Source organism: Mustela nigripes, chromosome 13 (assembly GCF_022355385.1).
Source record: "Mustela nigripes isolate SB6536 chromosome 13, MUSNIG.SB6536, whole genome shotgun sequence".
NCBI lineage: Eukaryota > Metazoa > Chordata > Mammalia > Carnivora > Mustelidae > Mustela > Mustela nigripes.
Genome location: NC_081569.1, coordinates 643699 through 671218, shown reverse-complemented (window position 1 = coordinate 671218; position 27520 = coordinate 643699). Strand labels below are relative to the sequence as shown.

The 27520-nt window shown below is 62.1% G+C and overlaps 1 protein-coding gene across 1 annotated transcript in view; it reads left to right on the top strand.

Moving 5' to 3' along the window:
- Window positions 1–27520, top strand: part of ADAMTS7 (ADAM metallopeptidase with thrombospondin type 1 motif 7) — a 39956-nt gene that overhangs the window by 9545 nt on the left and 2891 nt on the right. Inside the window, exons 4-22 of the mRNA XM_059418538.1 lie at window positions 504–703; window positions 4779–4862; window positions 5163–5287; window positions 5969–6118; window positions 7300–7443; window positions 16485–16629; window positions 17363–17455; window positions 17652–17797; window positions 18911–19080; window positions 19264–19397; window positions 20253–20373; window positions 21378–21622; window positions 21809–21950; window positions 23499–23625; window positions 23888–24101; window positions 24420–25655; window positions 26493–26645; window positions 26942–27115; window positions 27207–27353. Coding sequence (XP_059274521.1) covers window positions 504–703; window positions 4779–4862; window positions 5163–5287; window positions 5969–6118; window positions 7300–7443; window positions 16485–16629; window positions 17363–17455; window positions 17652–17797; window positions 18911–19080; window positions 19264–19397; window positions 20253–20373; window positions 21378–21622; window positions 21809–21950; window positions 23499–23625; window positions 23888–24101; window positions 24420–25655; window positions 26493–26645; window positions 26942–27115; window positions 27207–27353 — 3950 coding nt within the window. The remainder of the gene's footprint in view (window positions 1–503; window positions 704–4778; window positions 4863–5162; window positions 5288–5968; window positions 6119–7299; window positions 7444–16484; window positions 16630–17362; window positions 17456–17651; window positions 17798–18910; window positions 19081–19263; window positions 19398–20252; window positions 20374–21377; window positions 21623–21808; window positions 21951–23498; window positions 23626–23887; window positions 24102–24419; window positions 25656–26492; window positions 26646–26941; window positions 27116–27206; window positions 27354–27520) is intronic.

Sequence of the window (27520 nt, the reverse complement as noted above, 5' to 3'; positions counted from 1 at the left end):
CCTGGAGGCTGCCTCAGCTCAGGGCCTCCGCTCAGCGGAACGGGTACCCAGACTCACAGTCTTCCCGGCTTCACAGATGTGTGTCCTCTTCTCTGGGGCAGCCTGGGACAGGCGACCAGGTCTCTAGTGGGGATGGCCTCCCGGGTGGGCGTTGGGCCCGGGGGTCCCCTGCGCTGGGATCCACCCAGCCCCACGGACAGGGAGCGCCTGGGGACCAGGGGGGAGATGGGGACCCATATCTACCCTACCATCATGCCCTGAGGGCACCTTCTGAGGGCCTGCGGCTGATTCCTCTTTACTCCTCTGGGGAGCTGGGGTCAGGGGTGGAAAGTGACGGGCGCAGGGTCACACAGCACAGGCCCATGCAGAGCCACAGTGGGAGTCCAGGCCGCTAGCTCTGGGCCCGGCGCCATTCCTGCGGCCCTGGGGCGAGCTGCAGAGTAGAGGCCCTTATGATGCACACCCTGGGCCAGCCCCTGACCCCCAGCTCCTGGGGCCCACAGCATCGGCGGAGCCGGAGGCACGGCGGGAGCGCTGGGAGCAGCGGCAGGAGGGGCGGCGGCAGCCACGGCCGAGGCGGCTCCATCAGCGCTCGGTCAGCAGAGAGAAGTGGGTGGAGACCTTGGTGGTGGCCGACCCCAAAATGGTGGAGTACCACGGGCAGCCACAAGTCGAGAGCTACGTGCTGACTATCATGAACATGGTGAGCCTGCGCTGTGTGCGGTGCGCGATGCGCGGTGTTGGAGGCGCAGGACGGCCGGCCAGCTGGACCCCGGGTCTGGGCAGGAGGAGCGGCGTCCGGGCTCTGGAGTCCAGGCGGGCCGGGTGGGTGCGGGGGGCCACCAGGAGAAAGCGGGGCCCACGCTGGGCCTTTTGGGGGGGGGCGGCGGCGCGGGGCGGGGGGGGGGGGGCCGGGGGGGGGTTACAGCTGCTGTCCGCGACTACCTGGGGAGCGGTAGTCGTGTTGGTTCATTCACCCTGGTCTAAGCAGACCTTCCCGCTTTGTGCCGTGATCCTGGGGCACTGGGGACGTGGAAGCACCCAGTCAGGGTGGCCCCTGCCTGCAACACCAGCATTTGTGAGTGTGCGAAGGGTCTGTCCAGGGTTAGAGTCTGCCAGCTGCTGACCTCGGGCTACACCTGGCCTGCCGGAGCCTCATTTTGCTTATCTGTGACCTGGGCGTGATGATGGGAGCCGGGGCTGTCCCTGGGGCTCTGGGCTCCGCAGGCCAGTTGGGAAAAGGAGGCCGTGAGAGGGTGAGTGACCTGCTCAGGTCATGCTGCACACGAGGCAGGGCAGACCTGGATGGGAGCTGAGGCGTTCTGTCCCCGCCCTGCCCAGTGCCTGGTGGCTGGAGCGGGTGATTCCTGAACTGCGGGGTGCCAACCACCCCCTCCCTCCGGCCTCCCTGTGACAGGAAAGATCAGTGCCCCAGCCCTCGCAGGCCACCCAGGGGGCAGATGCCACGTGGCCCCCTCTCCTGGGTGAGCATGGTGTGCGCTCCGCGTGCCGGGGCCACAGTCGGCTGTGTCCTCTGCACTAGTCCCTTACCTCCCGCAGCCCCGAGACATCCAGCGTCTGGCCACCGCCTTCTAGAGGTGAGGCGGGGGTTCCAGGACAGGAGGGGCCTCTGGCCGTGGTCTCCGCGCCCCCACGGCTCCAGCCTCACCAGCAAGCTCAGCTCTGGGCCAGTTCCGGCCTGACGTGGCCGTCCTCAGGCTCCCTGCTCCTCATGCGGTGAGAGCCGCTGCCTTCCGCCTGGCAGGTCTGCCTTCCGGGAGACCTCAGAGCCCAGCCAAGCCTCCGTGCGGCCTCGTCTGCCCAGCACGGGGACGCCCTACAGGCCAGGGTTTGGGGGGACTGAACCCCAGGGGGAGGACGAGCAAGGCCAGGTTCTAAGGCCACAGGGTCATTGTCCCGTCTCAGGGCTTAGCCCGACAGAGGCCCAGGAGCTGGGCTGGAGCCCCCGGCTGTTCATTTCCCCTCATCCTTCCTGGGTGTTCCCCAAAGGCCAGGTGCTGGGCCCTCCAGGCTCCCTCATGGTGTCCCCTGGGGGATGGGTCAGCCATTTGGCCTGGGGCCTGGCCCCTTCCTGCCTCCCTGTCCAGGGGCACAGGACCCGTGCCTTCACTTTAGGAGCCCCGTCCTGGAGGAGGGGTTGGGGCTCTCATTCATCTGCTTTGGACCATATCAGGCTTTCCTGAGCCGGCAAGTCCGGCATGGGTCAGGATGGAGTGAGACTGCCCAGGAGCCTCACAGTGCTGCGTACCTGGGACATGGGGGCAGGGTGAGGACAGCCTCTGTCCCATGGTCACTGCCTTGCCTCAGGCTCACTCCCACTTTACGGGAGAGGGAACAAAGGTTCAGAGAGGTCACTGTTCACTGTCACATAGCTGATTACTGACCGAGCCAGGTCTGGAGCTCAGATCTGCCTGCCTCCAAAGCCCCACTCTGTCCTCTGCCCAGGGACAGGCAGCTGTGAGGCTGTGGTGGCCAGAGCTTGCTAGAAGGATGGGGAACAGAGTGGTTGAGATGGGGAGAGCTCACCCCTTTTGTCCCTCTGGAGGACGTGCTCACTCACTGAATGCAGAAGCCCACGCATGGGAAACTCTGCTTCATTGTAACGTTTCTCAAAGAATGTTCCAGGGAGGACTTACTCCAAGAGACGATAATAAGTATTTTGTGAAAAAAGGTGGCACAGTTGGAGAAGTTTGGCAATAGAGGTTAACAAAAAGGAACACAACTCCTTTGCTGCAGAACTTCTCAGAGCCTTCAGAGCTAAAGTGCACTGAGAATCTCTAAAACCAGACAGATGGCATTTCCCAAAGCTAAGAAGTAAGAGCAGGGGCTCTGGGTCAAACGTGATTGTGATCCCTGATTTTCTTTTAAGATTTTATTTATTTATTTGACGAAAAGAGATCACAAGCAGGCGGAGAGGCAGGGGTGGGGGGTGGGGGGAAGCAGGCTTCCTGCTGAGCTGAGAGCCTGATGCGGGGCTCGATCCCAGGACTCTGGGATCATGATCTGAGCCGAAGGCAGAGGCTCTAACCCACTGAGCCACCCAGGCACCCCAACATTCAGTGGATATTTCTTTTCTTTTCTTTTTTTTTAAAAGATTTTATTTATTTATTTATTTGGCAGATAGAGATCACAAGTAGGCAGAGAGGCAGGCAGAGAGAGAGGAGGAAGCAGGCTCCCTGCTGAGCAGAGAGCCCGATGCGGGGCTCAATCCCAGGACCCTGGGATCATGACCTGAGCCGAAGGCAGAGGCTCTAACCCACTGAGCCACCCAGGCACCCCTCAGCAGATACTTCTTGAGTGCTCATCGTAGGTCAGGCTCTGGATGGGTCGCTGGGATGTCAGGGGGCCCCTGCAGACATGGCCCGCGTGGAGCTCGGGTCTGGCCGGGGAGTGTGATGTTCTTGAAACCGTCATCCTGAGGAACATGCAGGTCAGCAGAGGGGCTGCTAGGAAAGATGAGTTCACGGGGCTTTGGAGCGTTGGGTGGAAAGAAGGCTCCGGCAGATGTGCTGGAGGGGGAGGGCTGGAGAGATGAGACGGGTGTTCCAGGTGAGGGCACAGCGTCTGTCAATGTAGGGACGCTCACGGGATTCTTGGAGTGAGCCAGGTGGGTCGGAACCAGGCAGTGGGGACAAGAGAGGTGGTGAGCGAGTGGGTCAGGGCTGGGACTTGATCCTCGCACAGTGGACGGGAAGCCCCGCTTATGGCTTTAAGCAAGGGCACAATGTGGTTGGACTTGAGTTTTGGCGGCAGGGGGCTGCGAGGCTGTAGGTGGGCAGGGTGCGTGGGGACACTGCTGAGAGGCCTCCACAGCCAGCCAGGCAGGAGGTGCTGGCCCCTTGGCCTGGGCAGTGGCCTTGGGGGTGGATGCAGGGCAGCTGGAGGGGGCAGAAGGGGTTGCCCCGGTGGGGTGGCACACAGGGCTCCCAGGCTTCCAGCCCGCGTGCCGAGGTGCACATGTGGTGCTACTTGTCCAACCCGTCCCTAACCTTGGGTTCTCAAAGTGCAATTCGTCCCCGTTATCAGGGCCTACGGCATCCTTCTGAAGCGTGTGTTTTGTCCATTCCTGTCTGAATGTTGTATCTCTGGATGGACTTACTAGAAGCCCCCCATAACCCCCTGTCCTGCCATCTCCACCACCAGCAACCTGACGCCTGCCTGGTCCTGGGCCAGCCCCTTCCTCGTGCTGAGGGAGCCTCACAGAGAAGCTAGCTTTCCCTGCCCCTCGATGCACCTGCCGTCTTTGGGGTGGCCTTCTCTCCCGGGACCAAGTGGGGAGCTCCGTGTAGCCACGGGGTCTCGGACACAGGCACGTCTGCCCCGCGGGACGGCAGGCCAGTGGGGAGACCCCGGGGGCTGTGCCTGCCCCACCCCTTCTCTCCGCTCTGCTCAGGTCTCCTGTCTCATGGGAGGGCTCAGTCCTGGGATGCTGGTCTGGTGTCCCCCAGGGCAGGAGGAGGCGGTCGAGCTGCCCCAGTGAAGAGAGCAGGCAAGCAGGACCCTGGGATGGGCCGAGAAGCCCGTATTTGAGCTGTGAGGCAGGGAAGCCGATCCCATGCCGGTGCTCAGGGCCGGCTGGGGCCTGGGAGGGGGTTACACGTGGACTCTGCTGGTGCTGGGTTGGGGACATGTGGGGACACGGTGTGCTGTGTGTGCAGCCTGTGTGTGGGTGGGGCTGTGCACACCTCTGCGTGGGTTGCTGGTGGCTGTCTATACCTTCTATCCAGGGTGACAGCCCAACCCCATCTCTCGGGCAGGTGGCCGGCCTGTTTCACGACCCCAGCATCGGGAACCCCATCCACATCACCATCGTGCGCCTGATCCTGCTGGAGGATGAGGAGGTGAGAGGTCACGGGCCCCAGGCTGCCCCGTCCCCTGAGCCGCCCTGTGCAGAAGGGCACCAGGAGCCAGCTCAGCCCAGGCGGGGCCCCTTTCAACCCCCAGTCCCTGGCCGGCCCTCTTTCCGGTCCCCTGGGATGTGCCTGCGGGAGGGGTGGTCAGATGGGAGCTGGGACAGAGCCCACAGGCTCGGCTGTTATGCACCCCCCACTCTGTCCTCTGTCCTGCGTCCCCACGGGGGAGCATGGGACCTGGCCCTCTGGGCTTGGGGAGGCACCAGTGGCCGCTCTCTGTGCCCCCAGGAAGACCTGAAGGTCACACACCACGCAGACAACACCCTGAGGAGCTTCTGCCGGTGGCAGAAGAGCATCAACATGAAAGGGGACGCGCACCCGCAGCACCATGACACGGCCGTCCTGCTGACCAGGTGCCGGGGGCGGGGGCTGCCCCGGAGCCGCGGAGGGCGGCTGGAGACCGGTTCCGTCACTGTTCCGCGAGACCTTTCTATACTGAGACGATGCGGGACGCCCTACACCGACGCCCCTTCCCTGGGGCTCGTGTCTACGCCCCTGTCCCTTCCCCGGTGCTCCCAGCGCAAGCCCACGACCAGGGCACCGACCCTGGTTCTGTCCACAAACCCGTTCACACGTCCCCGGCCGGTCATCACGGGCACGTGTGCTTTACGCACTTTGATCCCACGTGGGAGTCCCCGTGTCCACCCCTGCGGTCTGCAGACAGGGCGGTTCTGTTGGAAGGAGCCCCCTGCCCCCTGTTGGACAGCCAAGGCTGCCCTGGCCGCCAGCCCCCCCCCCCGACCTTGGACAAATGCAAAGGGGTCAGAGGTGGGTCAGTCGGGGTCTCCCTCTGCTGGGTCCCAGCAGTGCCTTGGCACCCTCCTGGGGACAGGAACCAAAATCCTGCTAGGCTGCGCCCCAGGCGCCAACCGGTGTCCATGTGCCTGAGGGCCCTGCCCCGGGCGTGGCTGCGGTGCTCGTGGGCTGTCCGGGTGGGAGGGGACAGCCGCCCTCCTCGCTCGTTCGCTCTAGGCTCAGCTGGGCCTGGTGCAGGGCCAGGTCAGCCTGAGGGCGGCTTCCCTCTGCACCCGCAGAAAGGACCTGTGTGTAGCCATGAACCAGCCCTGTGGGACGCTGGGCCTGGCCCATGTGGCGGGTATGTGCCAGCCGCTCTACAGCTGCAGCATCAGCGAGGACACTGGGCTGCCGCTGGCCTTCACCGTGGCCCACGAGCTCGGACACAGGTACGCCGCCTGCTCGGCCCCCCAGCTCCCCTCACTGCCCCTGGGGCACCGGGTCCCAGCTAGGGGGTCTGTCCTGGCCTGGCCATGCACTGCCCCTGCCCCGTCCCCACAGCCAGGCTGTTCTCCCGTCCGGTGGGGAGAGGTCCACCCAGGTCCCCCGGGGCCAGCTCAGGGAGAGTCCCGTGTGAGGTGGGGTTGATGTGGCCGGGACGTCGGCACGGGTCTGCAGCTGCCCCTCCACGGTGCTCTCCTTGCTCGCATTCCGACTCTTGGTCCCGCCACATGTGTATTCCTGGTTGCCCTGTGATCCCGGGCAAGTGCTCTGCCCTCTCCCGGCCTTTGTGCGCGCCCTGCTGGTCGAGCGGGTCGGATCCAGGGTGATGCTCACGGTTCCGGCCAGCTGGCCTGTCCACATGAGGCTCTAGGGTTAAGGGTGCTCCACGCGCTCAGCCGGCCGTGCGAGGGGGTCCGGCTGTTCGATGGGGCCGCGCCTCAGGCCGCTGCTCCGATGAGGGTGGCCCACAGCCAGGTCTGCCGCCCAGAGGTTTGGGGGTTCATGGTTTACTTGCTCGGGCTCCTTGAGGGACAGCATGCAGGGTCTCGAAGATGCCCGTGGTGCTAGAAAGAGCACGGTGCCCTGGACCTGCCGTTCCCTGGCTGCGTTCCCTCGGCCGGGCCCCAAGCCTCTTTGAGCACCCCCCGGCCACTCTGAGGGCTGAGCGAGATGGGGTCTCTGCCAGGGCATAGCACGGCACCCGGCACGTCCTAAGTGCCAAGCCAACATAGTCTTCTTGGCTCCATCCCAAGGATGGCGTCCTGAGAACCTTTCTGTCGTAGGGCAGCTCAGACGCCCCTATTCCGGCGCACAGCCGCAGGCCGAGGACGAAGTCCAGGGGTGCTGGGCGCCAGGGAGGGAGTGGGGGCTGCCCTCCCGGCCGTGCCTCCCACCGGCCAGTACCCGCAGGTGCTGTCATGCTCAGGCAGGTGTCCCTGGAGGAGGGCTCGGGGAGCACAGCTGTCCCACCCCCACTGTAGGTCAGGGAGGCAGAGGCTCCCAGAGGGGTTGACCTTCCAGAGGCTGCACAACCGTCTGATGGGTTCACCCCGTGCAGGCGGGAGGGAAGGGTCGGGCAGGCGCTCTCCCACGGCTCACCTGCCCCGCGGCCTCCGCTCTCACGCAGCTTCGGCATTCAGCATGATGGAAACGGCAATGACTGCGAGCCTGTTGGGAAACAGCCTTTCATCATGTCTTCACAGCTCCTGTACGACACCGTCCCCCTCACCTGGTCCCAATGCAGCCGCGAGTACATCACCCGATTCCTGGAGTAAGCCCCACGGGGGGTCGGAGGGGGGCGGCCTGAGCTGCGTTCCGGTGCCGGATGGAGGGTGGCCCAGAAAGGCAGCCAGTAGAGCTGGGGGCCGGCAGGTGGAGCTGGGCACGGGTCTCAGCCTCCCCCGGGGCTGGAAGGAGAGGCCGTCTGAGCTGGGTCTGACAGAAACAGCTGACACACATGGAGAAGGGAGAGCAGTGGTGTCTGCGTGGGGTGCGGGGCTGGCATACAAGGGACCTGAGGGCTGTCGGGAAGGCCGGGGGAGAGTAGGGACTCAGGGACCATGGGTCCAGGATGGGGATGCGATCCTTGGGTTTGGGATGGGAAGGAAGCCAGACAGGGCACAGACCTAGCCACGTGGCCAGTGGAGTCCAGGGAAAAGTGCCGTTTCAAGTTTTTAAAGTTCAAAGTGCCGAAACTTAAAAGTTTTTCCTTTCTTTCACGTCCCCTAAATTTTGTTTATTTGCTATTTAATGTTCTAAACAAAGAAAAACTTAAAAATTTAAATTATTAGCATACATCTTACTGTTGACCTTTATTTTGTGCAGTGCTAACTCTAAGTGCTAGCGTAAGAGCATCGACCTGCCCCCATCCGCTTCTGCCTCCTCGCTTCCACTGTGTGCTTGGCTGAGACGGGGAAGTAGGACCAGTAACAAGGGACAGCACAGCTTCTGGTGTTTCGTGTTTCTTGACACGTCACTGCCTTTTTTCTGCATTTGGAGCAAGTTCTGGTTCCAGGGGACAGTGTGGCCTCTGCCCCCTGTTCCAGTGTAGACTGGGTACTTTCTGGGCCTGTCCTAACATTATCCTGTGGGGTCATCCTGCTACCAACTTTAGAGGGGATGCTTCTTTGTTCTGCTGGAGCACATCACCAAGTAGCTTTCTGAGAAAAGGTGTGTGGAGGTGAGGGGTTTGAAGGAGTTCCTTCTTTCCTGACCCCTGATTGGTAGTTGGATTTGATATCAGCTTCGAGCCAGAAGTCACCCGCCCTCAGTCTTTCAAAGAATTTTTCCCATCATCCTCTGGCTCCTAACGTTGCTGCTGAGAAGGCTCTTTCCAGTCTTATTCCCAGGCCTCTGTCGTGACCTCCTAAAACATCTGGAAGCTTTTCTTTCTCTTTTTCTCTTATGATGATTGGAAGTTTTGCAGTCGTGCCTTGATCTGTTTTTGTCTTGGAGGGTTCTTGTTAGATGCCTTTTTTTTTGTTGTTTTTGGTTTTAATTCCAGTGTGGTTGATGCGCAGTGTAATACTAATTTCAGGTGTACGATTTAGTAATTCGACACATGCATCCACCACCGGGCGCTTACCACGACAAGTGCCCTCCTTAATCCCCATCACCTGTCTCCCCCGTGACCCCCCATCTCCCCTCTGGTGACCAGCAGCTTTTCCTCTAGAGTTCAGTCTGTTTCTTGGTCTGCCTCCTTCTCTTTCTTTATCCTTTTTGTTCATCTGTTTTGTTTCTTAAATTCCGCATGTGAGTGAAATCACATGTTGTTTTGTCTTTCTTTTATTCCGCTTAGCATAATACCCTCCAGTCCCATTCACATCATTGCAAATGGCAAGATTTTGTTCTTTTTGATGGCTGCGTAATATTCCTCTGTGTGTGTGTGTGTGTGTGTGTGTGTGTGTGTGTGTGTGTACACACGCACCACATCTTCTTTACCCATTCATCTGTCAAGCAGCTCTGGGGCTGCTCCCATATTTTGGCCATTGTAAGATAACGCTACAATAAACAGGGGTGCACGTATCCCTTCAAATTAGTATTTTTGTATCTTTGGTTAAATACTTTAGTGCAATTGCTGGGTCGTAGGGTAGCTCTATATTTAACTTTTTGAGGTACCTCCATCTGTTTTCCAGAATGGCCGCCCCAGCTTGCATTCCCACCAACAGTGTAGGAGGGCTCCCCTTTCTCTGCGTCCTTGCCAACACCTATTGTTTCCTGGCGTGTTGATTTTAGCCATTCTGACTGGTGTGAGGTAGGACCTCACTGTGGCTGTAAATTGCATTTCCCTGATGGTGAGTGATGCCGAGTGTCTTTTCTTGTGTCTGTTGGCCATCTAGATGTCTCCTTTGGGGAAATGTCTGTTCGTCTCCTGCCCATTTTTAGTTGGATTATTTGTTTTGCGTGTTGGGTTGTATCAGTTCTTTCTATATCTTGGATACTAATCCTTTATTAGATATGTTGTGGGTGAATACCTTCTCCTGTTCCATAGGTTGCCTTTTAGTTTTGTTGATTGTTTCCTTCACTGTGCAGAAACTTTTTATCTTGATGCAGTCCCAATAGTTTACTTTTGCTTTTGTTTCCCTTGCTGGAGACAGAGCTAGGAAAAAGTTGCTATGGCTAACATCAGAGAAACTACTGCCTGTGCTCTCTTTTAGGATTTTTATCATTTCATGTCTCATGTTTAGGTCCTTAATCCATTTTCAGTTTATTTTCATGTATGGTGTAAGAAAGTGGTCTCGTTTCATTGTTCTGCATGTGGCTGTGCCGTGTTCCCAGCACCATTTGTTGAAGAGACTGTCTTTTTTCCATTGGATATTCTTTCCTGCTTTGTCGAAGATTAACTGACCGTGTGACTGTGGGTTTGTTTCTAGGCTTTCTGTCCTGTTCTATTGATCTATGTGTCTCTTTTTATGCCAAGATCACAGTTTTGATTTCTATAGCTTTGTAGTATATCTTGAAGTCGGAATTGGGATGCCTCCAGCTTGGCTTTTCTTTTTTAAGCTCGCTTTGGCTATTTGAGGTCTTTGTGGTTCCAACCAAATTGTTTGTTCTAATACTGTGGAAAATGCTGTTGGTGTTTTGATCGGGGTTGCATTAGATCTGTAGATTGCTTTGGGAAGTGTGGACATTGCAATAATTTTTGTTCTTCTAACCCATGGGCATGGAATGTTTTTCCATTTCTTTGTGATGTCTTCAATATTTTGTAGTTTTCATAGTACAGATCTTTTTCCTCTTCAGTTAAGTTTATTCCTAGGTACTTTGTTATTTTTGGTGCAATTATAAATGGGATTTTCTTCCTAGTTTCTCTTTTGCTGCTTCACTGTTAGTGTGGAGAGATGCAATTGATTTCTGTATGTTGAGTCTGTATCTTGGGATTTCATTTTTCGGTTGAGTCTTGACGGTTTTCTATATGTAGTATCATATTCTACTTCTTTACCAATTTGGATGGCATTTATTTATTTGTTTATCTATTTATTTAGTCTGACTGCTGTGGCTAGGACTTCCAGTACTATGTTTTGTGAATGTGGTGAGTGAGTGTGGACATTTTTGTCTTCTTCCTGATCTTAGAGGAAAAGCTCTCAGTGTTTTATCGTTGAGTGTGATGTTGGCTGTGGATTTCTCATATGTGGCCTTAATCATGTTGAGGTTCACTCCCTCTCATCTGAATCTGCGTTGTTGAGGGTTTTTATCATGAATGGATGTTGAACTTTGTCAGATGGGTTTTCTGTGTCTTTTGAAATGACCACATGGTTTTTATCCTTTCTCTTACTCATGTATCACATTGATCAGTGTGTGAACCTTGCAACCCCGGAATAAATCCCACTTGATCAGGGTGAGTGATTTTTTAAGTGTATTATTGGATCCAGATTGCTGGTGTTTTATTTACTTTATTTTATTTTATTTATTTTAAAGATTTTTATTTTATTTATTGGACAGACAGAGATCACAAGTAGGCAGAGGGGCAGGCAGAGAGAGGGAGAAGCAGACTCCCTGCTGAGCAGAGAGCCTGATGTGGGACTCCATCCCAGGACCCTGGGATCATGACCTGAGCCGAAGGCAGAGGCTTTAACCCACTGAGCCCCCCAGGTGCCCCGGGATTGCTGGTATTTTATTGAGAATTTTTGCATCTATGTTCATCAGGGATCTTGGCCTGTAATTCTCTATTTTAGTGGGGTCTTTGTCTGGTTTTGGCCCGGTAATGCTGGCCTCAAAATGAATTTGGAAGTTTCCTTTCTTTTCTGTTTTTTAGAATCGTTTGTGAAGAACAGGTATTAACTCTAATTTAAGCGTTGGCGGAATTCATCTGGGAAGCCATCTGGTCCTAGACTGTGGTTTGTCGGGAGTTTTTTGTTTTTTAAAGATTTTATTTATTTATCAGTCAGAGAGAGCGAGCGAGCAAGCACAGGCAGAGTGGCAGGCAGAGGCAGAGGGGAAGCAGGCTCCCCGCCGAGCAGGACGCTGGGATCATGACCTGAGCCAAAGGCGGCTGCTTGACCCACTGAGCCACCCAGGCGTCCCTGTTGGGAGTTTTGATGACTGTTTCATTGCTGGGATTGGTCTGTTTAAATTTTCTGTTTCTTTCTCATTTCTTTTTGGGAAGTTTTTATGTTTCCAGGAATTTATCCGTCTCTTCCATGTTGTTCAGTGTGTCGAATTGGAGTTTTTCTGAATTACAACCCTTTGCATTTCTGTGCTGCCCGTCGCTCCTTCTCATCTTTCGTCTCTGGTTTCGAGTCCTCTCTCTCCTGTCTCCGTCTCTCTCTCTGTCTCTCTGTCTTTGTTTTGATGAGTCCAGCTAAAGATACACCAATCTCGTGGACCTTTTCATTCAACCAGCTCCTGGTTCCATTGATCTGTTCTGGTTGTTGGTTTCTACCTCATTTATTTCCGCCCCGATCACTGTCCTTCCTTCCTTCCGGCTGGTTTGGGGTCTTGTCTGTTCCTCTTTTCCTGGCTCCCTCACAGGTAAGGTGGTTGGGTCATCTCCGTGAGACTTTTCTTGCTTCTTTAGACCTGGTGGATGCTTTTTCCCGTAAAGGTCCTGTCTTTTCTGAAAATGTTCCTGTGTTATTTGATCATTTGTATTTTCCCCTTTTGGAACCCTCGACGTTCAGCTGTCCTCACATCCTTTACATGTTTTCTATGGTTTTTCTCTCGGTTTTCTGGAGGACATCCTGTGTTCACCCTCGGTTAAGTTTTCTCCGCGATACTTTGAACCTGTTGTACTTCCTTATTCGCGAAATCCCCGTGTTCGCTGCTGCCCGCTGTCGGGGCTGCCTCGCTTCTCTCTGAGGTCATTCCTTCCGTGGGCTCAGCTCTTCTCTTCCACGGCCTGCGATATCTTTCTTTCCTTGGTTTAGTTTTATAGATTTATTTAATAAATTTTGTTTTATTTATTTGTTTGACTGAGAGAGGACACAGCGAGAGAGCGGGGGAGGGAGCAGCAGAGCCAAGCAGGGAGCCCGATGCGGGGCTCGATCCCAGGACGCTGGGATCATGACCTGAGCCGAAGGCAGACGCCTAATGACGGAGCCACCCGGGCATCCCCTTTCCTTAATTTAAAAAACCATTTCATATTAAAGGGGTTAAGCCAGTTCAGCTTCCTCTCGTGCCCGGGAGGCGGCCCTGGGATACCAGCTGGCAGGCCTCCGGGCCCAGCAGGCTTCTGGACTTGGTGCGGACGGAGCGGCCGGGGTGGGGCTGTGTCTTCGGGAGCAGCACTGAGGGCCCTTTCTGGAGTGGTTCTGTTTCCCCTGAGATACTCTCCTCTTGTCCCGGGAGCTGTGAGTCCGGCCGTAGCATTCTGGCACCAGGTGGGGAAGGGCCTTGTTGGTTTCCTGTCCTTCCCTGTGTGAACTCACACATGTCCCCTTCTCTGTAGGTCCCTCTGTAGGTCCCCGAGGGCCAGATCCCCCGGGTCAGCCTCTTCAGAGAGTAACCCCGGCGCTCTGCAGGCAGGGCGGCGGCCATCACCTGGCCATAGGGGTGCGGGAGTGGAGGTGGGGTCTGATGTCTCCTGTCCCCAGCCCAGGCCTCCGTGGCTCCCTGGGCCCTAAGCCTGAGCCCGTGTCGGGTTCTGCTCCCGGCTGGTCTCTCCAGCAGGCCTCGGCCTCCGACTCTCACCAGCCCCAGCTCTGCCCTCGCTCACATTGGCTTTCCGCGTCCTGAATTTCGCTGACATCTGTCCTATGTCCTTGTCACCGCCCCCTCACCTTGTGTCCTTGCTCATTTATTCTTCTGCTGTCATCCTGGGGGGGGCGGCGTGTGGAGCTCCCTCTGCCATGTTTTTCTAGAAGTCCCTCACTGTGGGTTTACGTGGGGACAAGAGCGTGTCCCCTGTGGGTGTGAGCAGGGACTCTGGCCTCTGCAGCGGAGGGATGGCTGCGGGGCGGCTGGGCTGAGGGTTAGGGCCTGGACTCTGGCCTCGGCTCTTGCCCGCGTTGGCAGACACGGCCCATGGGGCTCCTGACGGGCCTGCCTCGCGGAGGCTGCTAGCGTCCGGCCTGTCGCCAACCCCGTGGTTCATGTTCGGTGCTGGTGCCTCTCACCACGACTTCTACGCAGCCTGATAAGACAGGTCTGAACCCGCGTGGTAGCCGGGCAAGGAGAGCAGGCCTGGAAAAAGTCCCAAGGGCGTGTCTCCTGTCCCCTCTCCCCCTGCGAGGAGAGTCTCCCCCACAACACCCCCAGGGCCTGTTCCCAGCTGTCCCCACCCAGGGAGCCGCCCAGCACCCTGCGGGCAGGACACACACGCACACACAGACACACACGGGGTCTCTGTGCTCTTTGCTGGAATGTATGAGGGCCTTGGCTCGGGGCCTGGGGCGAGGGCGGGAAGATCAGGCCAGAGCCTGAGCCTGCTGGGGCCTTTGGGAGGTTGGTGGGGGGAGGGGGGAGCACGGACAGGAAGGGCACCAAGAGGGGCCGTGTGAGGGCAAAGGCCAGAGAGAGGCAAGCCTGTGTGGACGGTGCTTTCCCGCCCCTCCACCCTGGAGGGCCAGGAAAGGGCCAAGGAAAGGGGGTCCCAGAGGGAGGGGTGCTGCCAGCCTGTCCTCCGTCTCCCTGCTGGAGTTGGACGGGCTTCACCCAGTAGGGTCTGGACGAGTGAGAGCCGCATGGACTCTGGGGCCGGGCAGTGTTCCCTGGGCCTGGGGAGGCTCAGAGGCCCTCGCAGGCTGCCTGGCTTTCCCTAGCAGACCGGAGCTCCCCGGCCCCCCTGCAGACAGCTGTGGGCATGTGTCCGCGTGAGGGGCCTGGCGGGGAGCCGGCCGGAGGAAGGAAGGGCTGGCGGCCGCTGCCCGTGTGACTTTCCCGGGTAGATGCTGCTATTTATACCTCTGTAGCTCGGGCTCCCTCGGGCAGCCTCGGCCTCTGGAGATGAGGTCCCCCAGGGAGCGGGACGGGTGGCCCAAGGCTGCACGGCGGAGCATGGGACGGGGGGGGGGGGGGCTGACTCCCCATCAGCACTTGGGCCTGAATATGGCCCTGATTTTGGTGGCGGGTCCCGCGTGGGTCCCCAGGGCTCCCGACCCCTCACACACATGTAGGATAGCTACTCCGGCCGCCCGGCCCACAGGACAAGACACATGGCAAGTTCCAGCCAGGAGACAAAGGCCAGACTGGGGCTGCTGCGGGGACGTATGGGACCCCGAGCTGGAGGAGCCCCTAGCCTGGGCCTGAGTCAGAGGGGTGGGCCAGCCCTCCTAGCCCAGTGTCTTGAATTGCAGGAAAGAAGGAGCCCCAGGGCCAGGCTGACCCTGCCCCCCACGCCCCTAGCTGACACTTTGCCCCAAAGGCCAGGCCAGTGGTCAGAACGGGCCTTTCTCAGCCAGGGCTCTGCTGCCATGGTTTCGAACTTGCACTGGGGTGAAGCATTTGAGGTCAGGCGTGTGGGTGGAGGGGAGGGGGCCTGCCCTGGCGCTGCCCGGCGAGTGGGTGTGTGAGGCCACTGGCAGCTTGAGCCAGCATTGGAGCCTGACCTCCAGGGCCTGGGGGTGACCCAGGGCAGGGGACGCTGTGCTTCAGGCCCTGCGTGTGTGTGGAGAGGGAACAGGTGTTTGAGGAGCGACCAAGAAGCTGGCCGGTGATCACTGGGGGGCAGAGGCCTGGGTTCCCTTGCTACTCAATTTGCCAACACTCAGTCTGGTTTCCACCAGCACGGGTGGTCCAGGTGGTCTGGGGAGGGGTCGCCAGGGTCCTCCGATGGGTCTAATCTCAGAGGCTGTGTTCTTGGCCGCTCCAGGTGGAGCTTGGGCCTCAGGAAACCCCACAGACACCCACACTACCCTAGCCCCCACAGCTCCCCTCTGAAACTTGGAACTCCGGGATCCCAGAGGCTCCCTGCCCCGGCTTCCTCATATCTTTCAACGGCCCCGCCGTCCCGTGGTGTGTCCTCTGTGCTTGTCAGAGCCCAGTACCTGTCACCTCTGCCCTTCTGACCCTAACCAGGATCCTCTGCTTAGCTGGTCCTCCGCCTGCTACCAGCCACCCTAAGCACCCCAGACTGGAAAACTGGAGGGTCTCTGCCGACCCTCCCCTGCCTGGCTGGGGTGTCATTGCTGCCTGGGCCGGCTAGCTACCCAACCTCAGCTCTCACCGGCCGCTGCTGCCCTGAGGGAGGTCCGGGGACACTTCTCTGACTCCTGCAGGACAGCAGTGGCCGTAGGGGCGTGGCCAGGGCCGTGGGATGGACACTGGGCCCCAGAGCCAACAGCTTTGCCCAAGGGGCCCCGAGATGGGTCTGAGCCTGCCTGGGATGCCCTCTGCGGGGCCCTTCTGCCTCCGTGCGCCCTGCCTGCTGATGTGGGTCCCCTGCCAGGGAGGGCTGGAAGAGGGCAGACAGGGCTTTCCCTGGCCCAGTGGGCTGTCACCCCCCACAGACACCCGAGACCTCAGCCTGGGGTGGGGCGGACAGGGGTGGCTGCTGTATCAGCTGCCAGCTGATGCTCTCCAGATCCCAGAGTGAGGGGGCCCCGGCCCCAGGCTGCGGGGTGGCGGCTACAGGAGCTCCGGGCAGGGCCAGGGGCTGCCTGGGCAGGAGAGTTTCTGCAGGAGGGCGCGCAGAGCAGGCAAGGGAGCAGCTCGTGCAGATGTGTGACCCTGGGGAGTGGGGCTCGTTGCTCAGAGGCCAGAGGGCCTGGAGGTCGAGGGGAGGGAACGGGAGCACCCTGAATGCTAGTTTGGGGACCGGAGGGCGGGCTGCAGTGAGCAAGGACGGTTGGTGCTCTGTGCCCTCCCCTCCCCTCAGAGGCCTCCCCTGTGGGTCTCTCAGGCTGCCCCCCCTCGCCCTGTGCTGTGCCCTCTCTGCAGTCGAGGGTGGGGCCTGTGCTTGGACGACTCCCCCAGCAAGGATATCATCGACTTCCCTTCCGTGCCACCCGGGGTCCTCTACGATGTGGGCCACCAGTGCCGCCTCCAGTACGGGGCCTACTCCACTTTCTGTGACGACATGGATGTGAGTGTGGGGTGCGCACAGGGCGGGGGGCTGCCTCCCCAGCCTGCAGTGTGCGCTGGTTTGGGCTCGTCCCCTTATGGGGTGCATGGGAGACACCACGGGCTGTGGGATCCACTGCAGCTTGCGTGGCACAGACCCAGGTCCGATTTCTGGGTGGACCCTTTGTGGACTGTGGCTTTGGGCAAGCCCCTCACCTCCCAGGGCTGCGTTATAAAGGGCAAAACAAAAGCTCTGCTGCGTGGCCCCGGGGAAGATCGCCTGAAGTGAAGGCCATCACCCTGTAAAAGAGTACCCAGGCTTGTTGGGAGGGGTCTTTCTGGCGAGTGGGCGGGGCTGGAAGAGGTGTGGGTGGAGCTGGTACGAGTGGGTGGGGCTAGTTATGAGTGGGCGGGGCCGGGAGAGGCATGGGTGGAGTTGGTGTGAGTGGGCAGGACTGGGAGGTGAAGGTCTGGGGTGAGTGAGGGGTTAATTGTGAGTGGGCGGGGCTGGAAGGGCTGTGGGTGGAGTTGTTATAAGTGGGTGGGGCTAGGAGGTGTGTGGGTGGAGCTGGTATGAGTGGGCAGGGCTGGAGATGCTCTGAGCTGCAAACCCCAGGGCTGGGCACGCCAGGACGGCAGGGTTGGGAGAAGATGGGAGGGGCCCACTGGGAGTCCCATCCTCAGCCCCACCCCCTTGCCACCCCCAGAGGCCCCAGGCAGGGGTGAGAGTATGGCCTGTGTTGTCTTCCTTGCAGAATGTGTGCCACACTCTGTGGTGTTCTGTGGGGACCACCTGTCACTCCAAGCTGGATGCGGCCGTGGATGGTACCAGGTGTGGGGAGAACAAGGTAGGGGTGCTGCAGCCCCCGCTGGCGTGGTGGGTGCGTGGGGAGAGGCCCGGTTCCCGTCAGGGTCTCCATCCCGTTTAACTCCCAGGGAGTTCCTGGGTGCTGGGAGACTGGGAGGGGGCCCCTGACTCCTCCATCCTGCCGGGGCGGGGATGACTGGTGGCCCCGGTGCTGTTTCCACCCCCGTCTGTCTCAGTGGTGTCTGAACGGGGAGTGCGTGCCCGTCAGCTTCCGGCCCGAGGCTGTGGACGGCGGCTGGTCCGGCTGGAGCGCCTGGTCGGTCTGCTCGCGGAGCTGCGGCATGGGTGTGCAGAGTGCTGAGCGGCAGTGCACGCAACCTGTGTGAGTGCGGGGCTGGGGACACCAGGGGCGGGTAGGATGGGGTGCCCTGAGCAGGGTCAGCCCCAGCCTCCTGCGCTCCGGAGTGTCCCCACAGAGACCACGTCTAGAGTATCCAGGGCCACCTTGGGTCACTCAGAGGGCATCGCGGAGGCAGCAGAGTCCCGGTGCTGGCCACAGTGCAGAGGGGAGCGGCAAGGCCCAGCAGCTCAGGAACTGGCTGGAGGGAGGTTAGACCCTGGACCTTAGAGGGATCAGGGTTCAAATCCCCTGTCTACCCCTCCTCTGGGTCTCAGTTTCCAGGGAAACCGTACTCTGGGGTGACTGCAGCAGGCAGCCCCAGCAGAGCTAAAGCACGAAAACCCCAACTGGTCAGTGGGAAGGGCATAGTAAGGACTCACATCACACGTGCCTGTGGTCTGAGACCAGAGGGGACAGCAATGTGCCCTGGGACAAGTGACTTCATCTCTCTGGGCCTCAGTTTCCCCACCTATAAAGGGTGATCTGAAGAATCAGGAGAGGCTGAGCCAGTGGTAGTGCGAACCGAGGAGCTCCCTGGCTCCTTCGGACGAGCCCTCTTGGCGAGGCTGCCCTTCCCGGTGCGGGACTCAGAGCCGGCCCGGTCTCGGCATCCTGGCCTGGGCTGGGTTGGGGGCAGCCACCCTGGCCCAGATGAGGGTGGGGTTCAGGTGCTGTGCTTGCGGGGGCTACCAGGAAGGAGTCTGCAGCCACGGGGGATCCTTGGGACCCTGGGTCTCCTGGGCCAGAGATGGGGTGCTGGCCCCTCCCCAGCTTGTCCCAGGCTCCCGCCAGTGCTCTGCATGGGCAGCACTGTCCCCGTTTGACAGGCGAGCAGACTGCAGCCCAGACAGGGCCGAAGACATGCCCAGGGGCGCACTACAGGGTGGGGGCAGAGGCAGCTTCTGGCAGCCCCGGTTCCCCCCGCAATCTTGTAGGTCCTCACATGCAGGGAGAGGGTCTGGGCCAGAGCCGGGGGCGGCGGGCGTTGGGAGTCCCCGGAATCCCCAGAGTCAGCCTGAGGGCTTGCTCCTGGATCCAGGTACACCGTCGGTGCTCACTATATGCTCCCTCGGCCCCACCTGGCTCTCCCCACAGGCCCAAATACAAAGGCAAGTACTGCGTGGGCGAGCGGAAGCGCTTCCGCCTGTGCGGCCTGCAGGCCTGCCCGCCCGGCCACCCCTCCTTCCGCCAGGTGCAGTGCAGCCGCTTCGACGCCATGCCTTACAAGGGCCGGCTGTACACGTGGGTGCCCGTGGTCAATGACGGTGAGTCCTGCTGCCCACGGGCCACAGCAGCCCCGGGGGGCCGGGTCCTGGGGGCCCGAGGTCACCCACCCCAGTGCGGGGCCCCACTCCTCCGCGATCAGCCTGGCTGAGAGCCAGCCACCCCAGGGCCTCCCTGACTCCCGCCTTGGTTGTCCCTCATGTGTCCTCTGCTTGGGGCCCCAGTGAACCCCTGTGAGCTGCACTGCCGCCCGTCCAACGAGTACTTTGCTGTGAAGCTGCGGGACGCTGTGGTCGACGGCACCCCCTGCTACCCGGGCCAGCCTGGCCACGACCTCTGCATCAACGGCATCTGCAAGGTGTGCCTGAGCTGGAAGAGCGTTTCCCCCCCCAGCCCCCAGTGGGTTCCCCCCCACCTCCCCTGCGCCGGGTTCCCTGCTGCCCCCGCCCCTCCCCAGACTGTGCTATGGGCTTCCCAGCTCTGCCATCCCATCAGCAGAGACCCCACCCCTGCTGGCGCCGAGGCCCCAGCCTCTGCACCACGGACCTTCTCACCACCCCCTGCCCCCGTCCACCGTCCCTGGCCTGTACTGCGCAACCCCCGCCGGGAAGCTGGTCCCCAGCCATGGCCCCGTGCCCTTCTGCATCCATGACCCCAGGCAGCGGGTCTCTCTGTCCTAGAAAGGCAGCCCATTCCTGCCTCCATATCACGGGCCGCTGCAGGGACCTGCGGGGCTCGGGCTGGCTGAGTGCGTCAGTGTTTGCTGGCGACACGGCCTCTTCTTTCCAGCACCAGCAGTGGCCTGTCCTGCTCACCTGTGTCCCTCTCTCCCTGCTGTCCCTGCCTTGCAGCCCCTGGGGTTGGGGAGCAGCAGGGAGGTGCTCGCCCAGGGCCTTCGACATTGATCCCTGCTTCTGGGAGACTCGCGTCCACCCTGGGTGCACCCTGGGTGCCCGTGCCCTGCCTGCTCTCTATTCACAAAACGTGCCCTCCTGTGCTACATGCCCCTCAGCGTGGCTTTACAGCCGGGACCCCCGATTCTCACTGGGGAAACACCCTCAGGGAGGCAAAGGGTCCCGCCTGAGGCCAGAGGGCACGACCGGTGGGCAGGTCTTGTGAGGAGGCCCCTCCTCCCCGCTCTGGCAGACCCGGCAGCTGGAGCCGGGCCTGGGGCTGGCGGCCAGCACGAGGGCCTCCCTCCCGTGTATTCCAGAATGTGGGCTGTGACTTCAAGATCGACTCCAGGGCCGTCGAGGACCGCTGTGGCGTGTGTCACGGCAACGGCTCCACCTGTCACACTGTGAGCAGGACCTTCGAGGAGTCTGAGGGCCTGGGTACGGGCTGACGCCCCTGGTGGGGGGAGCTCCTAGGTTGGTGTCCCCTCCTTGGCCCCTGGGGTTCCCACCCAGCCTAGAGATGAGAAGCAGGGAAGCCGCCCAGGCTGGTCCTGGCAGTTGTTGGGGCGCCTTGGCCCTGATGCAGAACTGTCTTCAGAGGGCGTCCTCCTGCCTGGGGACCCCGGGTTGGCTGATTGGGGTGATTACGGATGGCCCCAGGCCTTTCAGAGGGCTCCTCCCTTCTGGGGAGGCTTCAGAGACCCCCAGCACCACTCCCACACCCCCAGTTCTGTTTCACAGACACTGCTTGAGTGCCTACTGTGTGCTAGGTGAGGAGGGCACAGAAGTGAGGAGCTCGCAGTCTGAGGAGTGGCCGAAGCGTTTAGTGCACAGCATTTAGTTTAGGCTGAGAGCGCTGTGGAAGGAGGTCCTGACCGGGGGCATCCTCAGGGACTTCCTGGTGGAGGTGGCAGGTTAGCTGAATCACAAAAGGCTCAGGGGAGGTGGGAGAGGTGTTGCACTGGGAAGGAAGAGCCGGAGGCGCATCTCTCTCCAGGACCGTGAAGGGGTGCTGTGGGCTCTGAGTGCCGGGCCAGGACACCCAGCCGCAGCCCACAGAGTCCAAGGCATGTTACCTCGTTCCTTGGGCCTCAGTCTCCCCATCTGTCAGACGGGGGTGACGGCGGTACCCGTGCCCTAGGGGGAAGCATGTGCAGTCTGCGAAAGGACAGTGAGGCTGGCAGCGAGGACAGTGTCCAGGGGAAGGGCCAGGCTGGTGGCACGGACCGCAGCCCGGTGTCCAGGAGGGGATGAACGCGTGGGTCCCAGTGGCAGGACTTCAGGGGCCTTCGGAGGTTTGCTAGGTGACCTAGGACAGAGGGATGCCTCTGCCTTTTGTGGATCTCAGAATCTTGAGCTCTTGGTGGAATCAGCAGCCTGGGGGGCCGGGAAGAGAGGGGACGACCACGCCCCTTACCCTCCGCACCGCGCCTGGCCCACAGGCTACGTGGATGTGGGGCTGATCCCGGCCGGTGCCCGTGAGATCCGCATCGAGGAGGTGGCGGAGGCCGCCAACTTCCTGGCCCTACGCGGCGAGGACCCCGAGAAGTACTTCCTGAACGGCGGCTGGACCATCCAGTGGGCCGGCATCTACCGGGTGGCCGGCACCACCTTCACGTACGAGCGCATCGGCAACTGGGAGAACCTCACATCCGCCGGCCCCACCCTCGAGCCCGTCTGGATCCAGGTGCCTGCCGCCTGGGACTCGATGGGGGAACAGGGGCGGGGCCTGAGGGGTCCAGCCCATCCCCCTCCCCGCCGGGCCAGGCAGGCCGCCTGGCCGCTCAGAGTAGTTGGGCTCGGCTCCTTGGGGATGGCGTGCGGGTGGGTGGGGGGACGCCTGGTGCTCATGGCCCTCGCCTGCCGCCCCCAGCTGCTGTTCCAGGAGCGCAACCCTGGGGTGCGCTACGAGTACACCATCCAACGGGAGGCGGACGGCCCTGGCCAGGTCGAGCCGCCCAAGTTCTCCTGGAGCTACGGGCCCTGGACCCAGTGCACAGTCACCTGCGGCACAGGTGAGGACGGGTCGGCCCGGGGTCTCTGGGCAGCGGGACCGGCTTCCGCCTCCAGCTCAGTGCTGGTTGGCGAGCGCCCACGGACTGGAACGCCGGCCCCCGGACCCCCGCAGCCCCGCGTCTGGAGTGGGGCTGCTGAGAGCCGCTTCTCACGGGCCTGCCGGGATGGGGCAAGGCCGGCCCCGTGCTGATGCAGCCCCCAGAGCGGCCGCGGCCGGCCCACCCTTTGCTCTCCCCCGACGGGCCTCCCGCCTGTGTCTCTGCCCCGTGCCAGAGACCCGACCCACGGCCCCCGTGAGTGTGGGCCCCGGGCCTCCCCCAGCTCTTGCGGCAGACAGGCTGCCGCCCCAGGCACCCCCACTGCCCCTCAGTGTCCGGGGAGCTTGGCGTCGGGAATCCAGGACAGACAACTGAGCGTTCCCAAAAGCGCTCGTTTGATGATAAAATGAACACTGCCCCCCCCCCAAACCCTGGCGCAAATCTTCAAAAGCCGTTGGAAGGCTCTTGCGCCACATAAGCATCCCTAAACTTACAACCATGAAAACAAATCCACTGGACACACTAGACGCCGGGGCCTTGCTCGTGGAGTGGTGGCGGCGGTCGGGGGTGCGTGCTGAGCTGTGAGTGCGGTCCCTGGCCCTGGCTGGCTGGAGCAGCTCAGGCCCCGGGGCGTGGTCCAAGCCGGCAGGATGGCCTGGGGTGCCCTTAAGAACCCAGGAGCTTCCTCCTGTCAGGGAGTCCCCCTCACACCTGCAGAGATGGCTCTCTCCTGGCCTCTTGTGCTCCAGGCAGGAAGGAGGGGCCTGGGGTTAACCCCCATGGGGGGACTTGTGCCCTCTTCTCCCTGGAAGGACTGTGCCCCAGACCTCCCTCGGTGCACGGGCACTACAGCAGGGGCCCACGGTTACCTTGCACAGCAGAATTATGTTAGGGAGGAGTGGGTAGGAGGTGGGAGGCTCAGGCTGAGGAGATCCACTCTCCTGGGCTGTGAGGGAAGCAGGAATGAAGGCAGAGCCTGCTAGAGGGGGTCCTGCTGCCAGAGATGGTGTGGGGGTGCGTGGGAAGGTGAGCGGCACAGCCGTGCAAAGACCCAGAGGCAGGTGGTGGCAGGGACTGTGGGGCTGGAGAGGAACGTCTGTCTGCTGGAGGGGAGGAGAGGTCTGATGAGTTTCCTTGCGGCTCCCCCTTTTCTGAGCACGGACCCTGCTGGGAGGGAGGCGCTCAGGCGGGGGTTGGGTTTGCAGGACCCCATGATGTCCTCCCTCGCTGGCGGCTTCGAGGCAGGTATTACTGTTACAGACAAAGACGCTGAGGTTCAGAGAGGCCCAGGGAGCTGCCCAAGGCCTCCCAGCTCGGAAACCAGGGGGCTGGCCACCGTCCCCTGAGCCTGCACACTCTGCTCCCCCTCCAGGGCCAGAGGTGAAGGCCAGGAGGACTTGCTCTGGGAGTGACTAGCAGAGTGGGTGTGGGCTTGTGTTGGGGTGCAGGGCAGTTCAGGTGGGGGGCACCCTCGGTGCCAGGCTGAGGCTGAGCCCCCGTGACCCCCAGGTGTGCAAAGGCAAAGCGTGCACTGCACCGAGCGACAGGCGGGGCCCGTGGATGAGAGACACTGTGACCCCCTGAGCCGGCCTGACGACAGGCAGCAGAAGTGCAATGAGGAGCCCTGCCCAGCCCGGTGAGCCGGGCCCCCACTGCCCCCTCTCCTGGGGACCCCAGCGGAGCACAGGGAACAGGGCAAGGCCTCTCTTCCCAAGCCCTGGGGGTGATTGCCCCCGCCCCGCCCGGCCTTCCCAGGACATCCCAGGTGTTGTGTGTGGGGGGGGCTCAGATGGGCTTGGGACTTGCCTGGCTCCCCCAGGGGTGAGAGGGGGAGGAACATGGGGGGCTGCGCCCTGAGCCGTGGGGACCCCGACGCTGACAGCCCAGGTGCCCGACAGGTGGTGGGCAGGGGAGTGGCAGCAGTGCTCCAGCTCCTGCGGCCCCGGGGGCCTCTCCCGCCGCGCTGTGCTCTGCATCCAGAGTGTGGGGTTGGACGAGCAGAGTGCCCTGGAGCCGCCCGCCTGCGCCCACCTCCCCCAGCCACCTGCCGAGACCCCTTGCAACCGCCACGTGCCCTGTCCGGCCACCTGGGCCGTGGGGGACTGGTCTCAGGTGAGCATCAGCACGGGAGGGCCCCAGCTCCGCCATCGGGCTTGGGCTATGGGCAGGTGGAGGCCGTCTTCAGGGGGCCCTGACCTCGAGGCCCCCACGGCGGGAGGGAGGGAGGCATTCCCCGGCTGGCCCGTGTCCCCATAGCCCCGGGGACAAGGGTGCCCCGGCAACCCGCTGCCACCACCGGGCATGGTCTTGAGTTGGACGGGGCCAGAGAGAGCGGGCCGAGACCTCTCGTCTGATCTCGAGCAGGGGCAGGTACCCCACTGGGCCCCAGCTTCCCCTGGTCTGTGCCCCTCAGCCTGGTTTCCTCTGCAGTGCTCGGCGACGTGTGGGGAGGCCACTCAGCACCGAAGTGTCTTCTGTACCAACAACACCGGCGTCCCCTGTGATGAGGCCCAGCGGCCAGCTGCTGGGGCCCCCTGTTCCCTGCCGCCCTGTCCTCGGGGCCCGGACCCCGAAGGCTCAGGCAGCGGCTCCCCCAGCCACGAGCTCTTCAATGAGATCGACTTCTTCCCCGACCGCCTGGCCTCACACCCTCTGCGCCCCTCACCCTTCGAGCCGGCTGGCATGGACAACGCCATCAAGGAGGACCCGGAGCCGGGCCCGCCGGGGCCCGTGTTTGTGGACGATTTCTACTATGACTACAACTTCATTAACTTCCACGAGGACCTGTCCTATGGGCCCTTCAACGAGCCAGACCCAGACCTGGCAGGGGCAGGGGACTGGACACCCCCACCCCTGAACAGTCCTGCCGAGTCCCCCACAGGCACCCCCCTGCCGGCCTCCGAGCCTCCTGGGACCGCAGAGGAGGACGCACGGGGAGACGGGACCCCTGCCCCTTGGCCCAGCCAGGCTGGCCGCTCTCTGGCCCCACCCTCGGAGCAGGCCCCTGGGGACCCCCTGGTCAATTTCTTACCTGAGGAGGACACCCCCACCGAGGCCCCAGACTTGGGGTTCCCTAGCTGGCCCTGGATCCCTGCTTTAATCGGTGGCATGGAGACACCTGCTGCCCCTGGGGGCCCAAACAGACTCCCCGGAGGGGAAGACGGGCGGAGCCAGCCGAACCCCCCACGCTGGCAGGGGGCCAACGAGCTCTCTGAGGACGAGGAGGAAGACTTAGACCCCCGAACAACCAGCCTGCCCCAAGGCCCCGCGGACACCAAGCTGTGGCCCCCCATCGGGGGAGCTCCTTCCCCTCCTGCCCCAGCCGCTCTGCCAGCCACCTGGGGCAGGGCCGGCCCCCTGGAACCGGGCACTCCCACCCCTTCAGCCCCGTGGGACCTGCAGACCGCAGCTGTGCCAGGAACCTTCCTTCCGGTGCCCACCCCTGGCCTCGAGCACCCATTTTGGGGGCTGGCCCCAGGACCTGTGGGCCAGCCTGAAGGCCCTGGCTCTGAGGCGCCCCCGAGCCCCGTGCTGCTGCCTGCACCCGCTCAGGACAGTTCGGCCAACAGCAGCAGAGTCCCCGAGGCCGAGCCCCTGGACCCCAGCCTGGCCGAGGAGGGGCCACCAGCCGGGAATGCCAGCTGGGAGGTGGGAAACTGGAGCGAGGTAAGGCGCTGGGGTCGAGTAGGCCCTGCGACCGCGCACTCGTCGGGAAACGGCCCTGCCTCCCAGACTTGTGGTGATGCCGGGATCCGGGGACCGGACGCCCGTGGCCCCACATCATCCTGTTGCCCTCCGTGTGCTCCCGGGGGCAGTCGGTCCTGTTAGCCTCAGGTTCCCATGTGAGCAGTAAGGGGGGCGAGTCTCAGGGTCTCCCGAGGTCTGTGCCGGAGAAGACGGGGCCACAGTGCAGGGCAGGCGGAGTCGCACGCGGAGCGCGGCAGCCGGGACCCTGACCCTCAGACTCTAGCTTGCTTGCGCCCGGTGCTGCCCGGCACAGCTGTGCTGGTATGGAAGCCCTTCTGGGGCCCCCAGGCCCAGTGGGCTCCCCCGGGGGCAGTGGGGCTGAGCCCAGCTTCTCTAGGGGCCGCTCAGGCTCTCGCCACCGGGAGCCCCCTTGGGGCCCCACCCTGCTCGGTCAGGGGCCGCGAGGTCTGAACTTGACGGACAGAGGCTGAAGGGCGCCCGCACATCATCCCTGTGGAAGTTGTGTCCAGACACCTCATTTTGGGGTGGGGAGGGACAGGCAGGGACTCCGCGAGGGATCCAGACTCCCTTCCTAGGGGATTTTGGGGAGCAGTGAACCTGGTCGTGACCACGAGGCCCCCTCCTGTGTCCCCGTGAGTGTGGACAGTTGCGTCTCCTTGGAGGCGGGTGGAAGAGCTCATTCTGCAGATGGGGAAGGCGAGGCGCTGGCTCCCCTGCCCCCCGATGGGTGGCCCCGGCGGGGGGGGCACGGGGAGGTGCCCGCCCTCACGCCTGTGCCCCGGCCCCGGTCCCTAGTGCTCCACCACCTGTGGCCTGGGTGCCGTCTGGAGGTCCGTGCGCTGTAGCTCCGGCCGCGAGGACGACTGCCCTCCCGCTGGCCGGCCCCAGCCCGCCCGCCGCTGCCACCTGAGGCCCTGTGCTGCCTGGCGCACGGGGAACTGGAGTAAGGTGTGTGGGCCTCGGGGTGCGTGCCAGGTCCACCCGGCCCCCTGTGCAGGCTGGGGCAGGGGGGCTCTGTGCCTCCGTCCTTGGGCTCGTCCGGCTGCCTCCTCCCCTTTCCCCGGGTTGCTTGGACCTGCTGTGAGCCCGTTGGCTGCTGGCTGCCCTCTCCCTCGGCGTTTCCTTGTCCCCGCCGCTCCCTTGTTCGTCCCGTCCACCTGTGCCCTGGGCGGCTGCCCTGGCTCCGGGCCAGCTCTCTCGGGGTTGGGGCATGGGGTCCGCTCACCCCACACCCCGGCCTGCAGTGCTCCCGCAGCTGTGGCGGAGGGTCCTCCGTGCGGGACGTGCAGTGTGTGGACATGCGGGACCTGCGGCCGCTGCGGCCCTTCCACTGCCAGCTGGGGCGGGCCAAGCCGCCGGCTCACCGTGCCTGCAGGCTGCAGCCCTGCCTCAGCTGGTACACCTCTTCCTGGAGGGAGGTGAGGCTGGGAGAGCCCGGGGCGGGGCGGGGGGGGGGGTGTCCTCAGACTCTGGCCGCACCCCAGCCCTCTCCCTGCCTGCCCCTTCCAGTGCTCGGAGGCCTGTGGTGGCGGCGAGCAGCAGCGTCTGGTGACCTGCCCAGAGCCGGGCCTCTGTGAGGAGACGCTGAGACCCAACAGCACGCGGGCCTGCAACACGCACCCCTGCACGCAGTGGGTGGTGGGGCCCTGGGGCCAGGTGAGGCAGCCCGCGGGCGAGGTTAGGGTCCCGCGACCCAGGCCTCCCTCTCTCGGGAAGGAATCACCCCGTGCTGTGCACCAGGCTCTCTGGTCACCACACACGGTGGTGGCAGCCAGGCCAGGGCCCCACCGTGCCGACGAAAGGAAACGGGCAGGTGCTAAGAT